General features: G+C 30.5%; 1 protein-coding gene across 1 annotated transcript in view; it reads left to right on the forward strand.

The window, feature by feature from the left end:
* The first annotated feature begins 575 nt into the window (after nt 1–575).
* The window catches only part of LOC107876329 (protein YIF1B-like), a 19,215-nt gene continuing 8,665 nt past the window's right edge, over nt 576–11,125 (forward strand). Inside the window, exon 1 of the mRNA XM_016723275.2 lies at nt 576–793. Coding sequence (XP_016578761.2) covers nt 576–793 — 218 coding nt within the window. The remainder of the gene's footprint in view (nt 794–11,125) is intronic.

The following is an 11,125-nucleotide window of genomic DNA, read 5'->3' on the forward strand; positions in this document are numbered from 1 at the left end:
ACCCAAAATCTTGCTTGAAGCTCGGGCTCATCTTCGAATGGTGGGCTAACACCCATCGAAAGTTGCAAAACACTCATAATTCCTGTCGATTCGCCCGTTTGACTTTGAAAATGGCTCCATCAGCTTTGTCAAAACTTTGTGCCCGGTCAAACTATGACACATAAAATTAAATGGAACAAAGGGAGCATATGTTTTTGTTTGTTTTGTTTGTTTTGGTTTGTTTAGAGGATGGGGTTGTGGGAATTAATGAGGGGAGGTAAAGATGTGCTAATAATGGGTTAGATTCATTCACTAGGCCATCGGGGATCGTCCGAGAAGTTTTACCCAAAATCTTGCTTGAAGTCTAGGCTCACCTTCGAGCCGTCGGCTAACACATACTGAAAATCATAAAAAGTTTATAATTTTCGCTGTTTCTTCCGTTTGACTTTGAAAATGGCTTTACTGGTCCCGCCAAAGCAACCATATCTACTCAATAGGTCGTTGGGGAATCAACCAAGAAGTTTCATCCAAAATCTTGCTTGAAGCCTGGGCCTACCCTCGAATCGTCGGTTAACACGCATCGAAAGTTGTAAAAAATGCATAATTTTTGTCGTTTCGCCCGCTTGACTTTGAAAATGCCTCCATTGGCCCCGTCAAAACAACCAGATCCACTCAATAGGCCGCCAAGGATTGCTCGAGAAGTTTCTCCCAAAATCTTGTCTAGAGGGTGGAGCACTGGGACCAAAGGCCGGCGGTTGGTTTACGCTCGGATTACTCCTTTTATGATGATGGTGTTTGGTTCAGTTTGTACAATGTACGTGACTTGACTAATTTTGTCGAGTACTTGTTATCTATCACCGGGCACCAGATAGACGTGGATGTGACATATCTGAGAAGTAAGAAATATAGTAAACATCGTAAAGGCATGTAGCAGGAGTTGCAAACTAAACGATACACAATTTCATTCGAAAGATATAACGTTAAAAGTTGTATTAACGTACGAGCAAATTTGCATATATCTCTACTAATTTCACAAAATATATATTATTTTCAATGGTATAGGTACATAGTAACTCTTGCTTACTAAATCTTTGACAAATGGGACAAAATCATTTTTATATGACCTCGTGATTCTTCCGATTTCATTGACCATTAAATCAAACTTTACAAACTAATTTGCAAATTAATTAATTTATTTTCTAATAGGTTGGGGTAAGATGCAATGATAGGGGGTGTGGGTTGTATGACTTTAGTATTGATGTCATAACATTAGTTGTTATTGTTAGAAAATGTGTACCCCATTAAATATTTAAGCTGGGGCCTCCCTTTGTCTCTTTTCATCTTTTCAATTAAATAAGAGATGTGACTTTCTTCTCTCGGAAATAGTCTTTCTATCTCTGAGTTATTGATACGATCTGTGATAAAATTTATTCGCACTTGATGTATACATTAAACTAATGTACGTCATCACAGTTAAGTGATTAAATAAAGTTAAATACATGTTAATAAATCATGGTTAATTAACTAAGCTGACCTCTAAATTCAATCACATGACATGTATGCATGCATGTATTGACTTGATATATACACTGGGTGCGGATATATAAGTCGAAATTATTCTGTGGGCATAAATTACCAAATATGAACAATTGATATACTCAGGGGCGGAGTTACATGTAAGTTAGGGGGTTCATCCAAATCCCCTTCAACGAAAACTTATACTATATATACATGGTTAAAATTATTTTTTATGTATATATACTAAATGTCGAACCTCCTTCGGTTAGATAATCGTATGTTCACTTGTGAACTCCCTTGCTGAAAATCCTGGCTTCACCACTGGATATACTCAATTTAATCCCACGAAAAGAATTTGAAAAGGATAAACTACGTACAAATCGTAAAAATTTACCTGCACTCAATGTATACATCAAATCAATAATTCATTATTCAGATTTAATGATTCATTACCAAACATCTTTTATTTTAAACTTTTAAATAGTAGAGGTTGTGCGAACGTATTAACGCTATTGTAACAAATTATGACATAAGTTCAATCACTTGGGTAAATCTCACGTGGTCATCCCATAGAAGCGCGATGAAGTCGCTAGCCTAGGCCATGAGTCTTATTGATAGCTCATTGTTCGATTATTAAATTTTAAAATTTAAACTCGTAAAATTTAAATTTTAAATTGGACTATATATATACTCATTATTTACACCCACATGCATCTCTGGCTTTATAGGGAATAGTGGTCCAATGTAGTAGGAAAATAAAAGGGCAATAGGTTAAATGAGAAGAATTTAATAGAAAGATGTGTGGGGTTTTGGATTATATTCTATATGAACATATAGTACAAGAGAAAAAGTTTATGCATATAGAGACCAAGATTGCATTTTTATACATTTCATAAATATTAAAAAAGTAATTCCATCCATGTATTAAAGTTTCTGTTAAGCGCGGAATCCGATAGTGATAGATTAAGAATTTAAGAGTTGTGGTTGTTCAAAAAGTTCAAACACATGATATTGGCACCAGAACTTTAAGGTTCCACAAGAAAATCAAAGCATCCAACTATCTTTTTTATTTCATGGGTGTTTTATTTTTTTTAATATGTTTCTTATATAGTTATAGTTATTCTGTGTCGGGTTTAATGGGTGCTAGAGCATCAATATTTTCAACCTCGGTCCGCCCCTGGAGTTCGAAAGAAGGCCGAATTATAAGAGTCTATTGTACGCAATTTTACCTTACATTTCTGTCACAGATATTTTCACGGTTTGTACTCATAACCTCTTGGTCACATTATTGCAACGTTATCGGTTACTCCAAAGCTTCTATTCACATTTCATAAATATTAAAAAATAAAAATCATTATAATCTTTGCTCTTCTTGGTAGTTGAAAAATCATGAAGACTTTCATCATTATCTATTTCTATGGTACATGTAGATTTTTTATTATTAATTTTTTTTTTGGTTTGTATATGAATACTATATATATAACATGTCCAAATCTTGAAAATAATGACAAATTAGCAAAGGCATTGCTGAATTATGTGATTAGACAAACTGAATAAGAAATTATGGCAGTCAAAGTTTCTATTCATGAATATGACTATTGTGTAGCTAGTATTATATAATATAATATTTTATTTAAAATTATATTATAAAATGAAAATTATCAATTTTTTCCTAACGTCTCTTCGAAATTTGACTCCTACGAATTTATGTTGAAATCTTTCTACGAATTGATAAATTACTCTTTATTCATATAATGTATACAACTTTGATTACTGATTGAATCGATTGAATGATTTAGTTGATTCTGAATATCAGATAATTATATAATAATAAAAAAGTAGAGTTTTATGGGTGGATAATCAACCCTATCTAATTATTCCCTTTTGGTTTAATCTATCATCATGTGAGTTTTATAAATTTTGATGTTGTATTTGTCAAATTAATCTATCATTTAATTACTCATTGCTAAGTAGTTAGGCTAAGGTTGGTTTTAGTATCTAGTAATCCATGTGGTATGTCAATAATAATAATAATAATAATAATAATAATAATAATAATAATAATAATATCATTATTATTATTATTATTATTATTATTATTATTATGGAAAAATAACATAAACATACATCTTAACTTATTATTATATTTACATAAATCTCCACTCTTACAAAGTAATTACAAAAATCTCAACTAATTATGTATCTTCGTTGGATGTATCGGAAGCTAATTATGTATCTCGACAGACCAAAAATCGAAATTTTTTTATCAGAAACTAATTATGTATCTTTGGGAAAAAATGTATCTTTGTTGGATGTATCGAGAGCTTATTACATATCCTGACAGATTCAAAATCGAGATTTTTAGTAATTATGCAAAATATCAGAATTTTTCGTAACTAAGCTCCAAACTGTCGGGATTTATGTTATTTGCCCTATTATTATTGCTACAATTTTATTTTTCTTTTAGTTATATTTGCTTATTAGTCAATTGTTACCAAAAATTGATGTGATATTTGGCCATTCTCTTTTGTCCTGAGTTGTGTTTTATGCAACAACTAATATATATGGTTGAAGCTTATGAATTCAATATTTTAATTTTTTTTCCAAGTTATTGAGTTTTAAATTGATAATTTATACATATTTAATAAATTTCTCAAGACAAATGCTAAATTTAGATTAAAATTACTAAGTTCAACTGAATCTATAAACTATATTGTAATCCCATTCATAACTTATATAGGCTAGCTTAACAGAGAAACGCTCCTTATCATGAATTTCTTCTTTTATTGGGCTCAAAAGAACTAGTTACTTATAACAACATAAGAAAACTCAATTATTGTTCATAAATCATTTATTTAGCAAGAAAATAATAGTCTAAAATATCATTTGTCTAATTGCTATATATCTTTACTAATATTAATATATAGAACTTAATTTGATAAGGAAAGTACAATTATTGGTTTATCACTTTGGATTATGTAGATATAGAATAATATTGTTATTATGTAACAACTAGTCAATAAGCTAGAGATAATTAAGTTTATCTGGTCAAACATTGGGAGCATAGGACAATAATAACGATTTAAGATATGATATGAAACAACTTAAACGTAATTATTTTTTGTCAAAAATAGAGGTCATACATAGGACAATAATAACGATATAATTAAGATATGATATAAATAAAACAAATTAAATGTGGCTATCTTTTGTCAAAAATTATTAGGGGCATAATATTAAGAACAACAATACCGATATAAGCTATGAAATGAAATGAACATTACTATCACTAGTTCATCGTTAATTAGAAGTCTCGAGATTGAGTCCTAACTATGAAATCTCCTTCGATGGAAAGCGTCAAACCCTTAAAGTGGAACTTTCCGGCTAGAATCTAAATTAGACGAACGTCAAATCAAATAGTATTAGACACAAAATAAAAAAAAATGTCGGCATGATATATATATATTTATACAAGAACAAACAAGTACAAATTAAAATTATTAGTTTGGTATATGAATAGGATTCATCAATTAAATATAGTGTTAAATGCATGTTGAATTGTAGCTTTTACCACTTGCATGTGTGCATTAATCTATCATAGGTCTCACAACCCTAAACTTGTCTCCTGTTATCGATCGCAGAGTCAGAAATTTTAATTAAAGATCTTCGAAAATGCAAAATTATTGCATTTTTGAATCCAAACGTGTAACTTGATGAAGTCTCTATCAACGTAAATTGTACTAAAACATCTCCTACATGTTGACGTGATTCAATAATTTATATATATTGTATATGAGATGTATATTCACACTTCATGAATTCTGATGTTTTTGTTGATCTGTACTGAATAACGAGCTAATGAATTTCAGAAGTTTGTAGCATTGGTATCGATAAATAATTTCGATTGAATTCTTCATCTTTTTAAATAATGCCTATACCATCAACTCATTCTGAAAAAAGTATTTCAGAATTCGATGATAAGATTTTGATACTCAACAACCTCTGTTAAAAAAATCACAAAAATTTAAATATTTTATTACATAACTTATTAATACGATATAATTTTTTGATGAATGAGATTCAGTTCAACCCTTCAATAAATTAGCCCTACCCTAGTTGTCACATGCATCTCATCTAACCCTTTGCCTCTTTCTTCCAAACCTTTCAAAAAAAAGAAAAAAAACATAATTGCAAAACATTTAGTATTTCTGAATTATGACCAAATTTGTTATAATATATTCTAATTTTACGGGGGTTCTATTACTTCTGAACTCAATTTTAGCGTAGTTTTGTCACCCTTTTGTACTGACGTGATACCTTTTGTCAACCTTTTTGGCTGATGTAGCACCTTTGATGTGAGTTTCATTTTATTTAATAAAAGTGGCACGACAGCATAAAGAGTAACAAAAATATGCTAAAATTCAGTTTAGGAGGATAATAGGACCTTGTGAAGTTAAAATGTGTCGCAGCAACTATGACCACCTTGGAAAATTGAGTTTGAGGGGATGCAGAATGTTTATCTCAAAAAATTAATATAACTTGCAATAAACAAAAAAGAGAAAATACTCAGTTTCCACCCTGAATTATAAACGAAATTGCTGAGACACACCTGAACTTTAGAAGGGTTCTATTGCCCCTTTGGACTAATTAAAACTGTACTTTTGACAACCTTAGTACCTACGTGGCACATACGAGTGCCTACGTGGACCTTCAATGTGTTGATTCACTGATGTGTCACGTAGGCACTGAGATTGTCAAAAATATGATTTTAATTAATCCAGGGATAAATTCGGGTGTATTTTAGTAATTTCGTGTATAGTTCAGGATGAAAACAGAGAATTTTTCCGACAAAGAATACATTGACTGTAGAGGCTTTAGGTCAATGAAAAGCCAAAAAAGTCAATCAAGACCTAAAAATAATATATACTATAAATTATTTGCTTTGAATTTTGGTCTTTAAATATACAGTATTATAAGATTAATGAAATCTTGCCCTAGACTTCTGAAAAGTTGTTTCCTGCAGCTTTTAAATACACACATAAATATAGTGACAAAATTTTTTTATCTAGTCTAAACATAAAAGATTTATTGCTAATTTTATTTAACGAAAAACTAACAGATAACTTCTATCGCGATTCATTGCTAATCTTATTTAACGAAAAATTAATGATGAATTAACAGATAACTTTTATCGCGCCCAAACATAAAAAAATCATTGCTAATCTTATTTAACGAAAAATTAACGATGAATTATCAAAAAATCATGTTAGCTACGAAATTTCGATGAATATCCTTTGAAAAATTCCATTCTTTTTTAACAGTGACACCCCTTCAATGAAAAAAATTACTAATTATAAGTTATTAAAACCTATTCTATCTCATATCCTTTAATATCAACATATTCATTTGATAAAATCTAAATAAATTACATATATTTTCCATTTTTTTTCCTTTAAGAAAAAAAAGAAGTGAAATTGTTGTCTTTGAATTTATGTTTCTCCACAGGATTCTCATGTGCATCTAAGAGTATGTTCTGACTTGAAAGTGAAATATCAATTTATTTTGTTTCTTTCACAAACTTCTTGCAATTTAATTTATTTTATACATAACAACTAGTTGAACTTTCTAGGAAACTCCTTTGTTTTTGGAGTAAATTACCCGTAATTCCTGAATTATGATCAAATTTATTACGAACATTCCAATTTTAATGGGTTCAATTACCTTCTTGAACTAAATTTTAGTGTATTTTTTTTCTATCTTTTTAGCTGATGTTGCACCTTTTGTCAACCTTTTCAGCTTACGTGGGTCCATTTTATATAATAAAGATGTCACGACAGCACAAAAAGGTGATAAAATATACTAAAAATGAGTTCGGAGAGATAATAGCCCCCCTGTGAAGTTGGAGTATGTCGTAACAACTTTGATTATAGTTCAAGGGGATACTGGATACTTATCTGTTGTTTTTGCACGGGTAAGTTTAGCTTATTTATAATTTCTCCCTCCAATGGATAGGTGTATATTAATATATAGATGATATTATAAGTAGAAAAACGAATGTCAAATGGATCGACAGATTTTTAAATTTGGCGCAATCTTTTATTTTAGTACTTAAATTATGTTGTTCATTTTAAACACCTAAATTAGTCTCCAACTGCTTTAAGTGTTTAAAATGGACAACGTCCGTTTTAGGTGTCAAAATGAAAGTTCGTGTCAAGTTTAGAGGTCTAACGATGTGTTTGACCGAAAAAGAATAACCAATACTTAGAGCGTGAAACTTGTAAAAAATTGATAATTCAGATGTGTTTTGACTAATATCTTTCAACAGATATAATTGATATTTCATAAAATACACGCTCTTTCTCTCATACTCAAAACTAGGGGTTTAAACTAAGGCAAACAACATAAATCTCGATAGTTTGGGGCTTAGTTATAATTTTTTGATATTTTACATAATTATTGAAAATTTTAATTTTGAGTATGTCGAGATCTATTATTAGATCCTGATACTTCTAATGAGATAAAAAAATTTCTTTGTAAAGATACATAATTAACTTTCGATATATTTTTTTTTCAACTTTGGGTCTGTCGAGATACATAATTAGCTCCTGATATATTCAATGAAGATACATAATTAGTTTAAATTTTTATAATTACTTTGTAAGGGTGGAGATTTATATAAATATGGTAAGTTAAGTTGTATGTTTATGTTATTTTTCCTAAACGCTATAATGTGTGTGTATATATAAGTTCTCATTTTATTATTATGTGTTATATATCTAATTAATTTGTACTATTAATGTACTATACGTAGACCTACATATTACATCCCTATGAAAGATAAGACTATAGCCATTAAATCAAAATATCACTTCCATACAACAATATGGCACCCTACTCTTTGACCACTACATAGTTCATAATCATTAAATTGACTACTATATCATCCTTTTCTATGACCCAAAAGTGGTCTCATTCTGTCGTAATTTATGTGATACTTTTTGAATTTTGAGATTTAAATAAGTTTATCTTTGGTCGTAATTTTTACATATGTACTTTTAATATTTTGAATTATCAATCATTGTAATTTATAGTACTTTTTACGTAGGTTTCAAATATATAAATTTTATTTTAAAAAAATATAAATGTAAGATTTCATGCCCAAATTTATAATCAAAATTAAATTATTTGACTCTCGAAAAGTAAAAAGTGTCACATAAATTGAGACAAGGAAGTAGTATTTCTTATGGAGTTTATAAATTTTGGAAATAATTTTAGATATACGAGACTGAAGTTGTGTGAAGTGTGACCTTGTTAAGGTCAAATATTGGACTCAAACTCGCTTTTTCGCGAGTTTCATCCTCCAACTATCAATTATTATTATTATTATTATTATTATTATTATTATTATTATTATTATTTTCTTATATGAATTATCACTATCTATGTATTAAGCACAACTCAACTATCAGTTGTTCTGTTTTCCTATTTGAACTATCATTATCGCTCGTGAAGAAAAATGGAGCAACCAATAGTTTTGGTTTGTATATTTAAATACATAAATTGTGATAGTTCGGGTAATAAAGGAAAACAACAACTAATAGTTGAGTGAGCAGCTATATAGATTAATTCTTTGATTAGACCTTTTGTAGAAGTAGATCTGAATAGTTTGTAGGAAAAATAAAATAAACATATATACACCTTAACTTACTATATTTACACAAGTTTCCACCCTTACAGAGTAATTACAAAAATCTCAACTTATTATGTATCTTCATTGGATGTCATCGGAGCTAATTATGTATCTCGACATATCCAAAATCGAAAAAATATATCGGGAGCTAATTATGTATCTTTACAAGGAAAAAAATGTATCTTTATTGGATGTATCGGAAGTTAATTACGTATCTCGACAGTCCAAAATCAGAATTTTCAATAATTATGTAAAATAACGAAATTTTCTGTAATTAAGTTCCAAACTGTCGGTTTGATGTTGTTCATCCTAGTTTGTAATATGGAACTGGTTGCTAATTAAAAAGATAATTGTTCAGGCCCATTGGGCTACATCAGTGGGATCCAAACAAAAACCCAAATTCAAATAAATTGGGCCTTAGTGTTGATATTGGACAATGGACATGATAGTGATCAGATTCAGAAGCCCAAATTGTTTTAAGACCATTTGACTAGATAATGACTACAATGGATTCAAAATTAAACACCCAAAATTGAATCGAACCAATCGATGAATATCCTTACCTGTTATCGGTGCTGGAGTCATAATTTTCCTGACTAAGAGGGTTCAAAATATAACGAGATAATAAACGTACGAAGCAGTCAAGGAGATTCAACGTCTATTTTATGTACCTAGAAATAGCGTTGACCTTATATAAAATGCAAATGTTTTACGAGATAGTTCGGATAAATCCCTTGCAATATCCTAGCTCCACCCATGCATACTCTAGATAGAAGTCCTGGTACAGATTCGACCGAATCTAATAGCTTTTAGATAGAAGCCCTGATACAGATTCGACCGAATCTAATAGCTTTTACTCAGATTCATCCAATATATAAGAACATTAAGTTTAAAATCCAACTATTAATACTTAAAATCCCCATTCTAAATTCATACTACAACAACATACCAGTGAAATTCCACAAGTGCTGCTTGGGGAGAATATAGCGTACGCAGACCTTACCACTACCTCATGGTAGTAGAGCAATTCCAAGCACAAAGGAGAAGAAACAGTGACGAAAATATGGCAACTACCACAAGAAATAGTGCAAAATCAAGAAAAAATAAACAAGAACAACTACAAATAATGCGATAATCGAAACACAATAAACAACAGACTATGATAGATATCACAAACAAGGACTACGATACTACGACTAGCACAACAACAAACACTTACAAATCTATTCCTCGAAAGCACGACAACACTCCCATCCTACAAGTCTAACCCCTCGTTCTAAAATTCATAAAATTATAATCGACTCAACTTTTAATATTATGTATTGGAACTACAATGCTACGACTAGTACAACGACAATTACTTACAATTCCAACCCCGCCCTCAAAAGCACGACAACATTTCTATCCAACAAGTCTAACCCCTCGTTCTAAAAATCATAAAATTAAAATCTTGACTCAGCTTTTAATATTATGAGGGACTACAATGCTATGACTAGCAGGGACGGAGTTAGTTAATAGTAAGGGGGAATCCCTTTCGGCAGAAAATTAGACTATTTATACAAGCTTAAAATTATTTTTCATGTATATATAACAGACGTTGAACCCCTTCGACTAGTTCTTTTATTCACAATTTTTTTTATTTTAAACCCTGTTAGTTAAGATGTTGGCTCCGCCACTAATGACTAGTGCAACGACAAATACTTACAAATCTAACCCCATGAAAGCACGACAACACTCTTACCCTACAAGTAGGGACTAAGATACTACGACTAGTACAATGACAAACACTTACAAGTCTAACCCCTCGAAAGCACGACAACACTCTTACCCTACAAACATGTACTACGATACTACGACTAGTAAAACAACAAATACTTACAAGTCTAATCCCTCGAAAGCACGACAACACTCCTACCCTACAAGCAGGGATTACGATAC

Source organism: Capsicum annuum, chromosome 7 (assembly GCF_002878395.1).
Source record: "Capsicum annuum cultivar UCD-10X-F1 chromosome 7, UCD10Xv1.1, whole genome shotgun sequence".
Classification (NCBI taxonomy): Eukaryota; Viridiplantae; Streptophyta; class Magnoliopsida; order Solanales; family Solanaceae; genus Capsicum; species Capsicum annuum.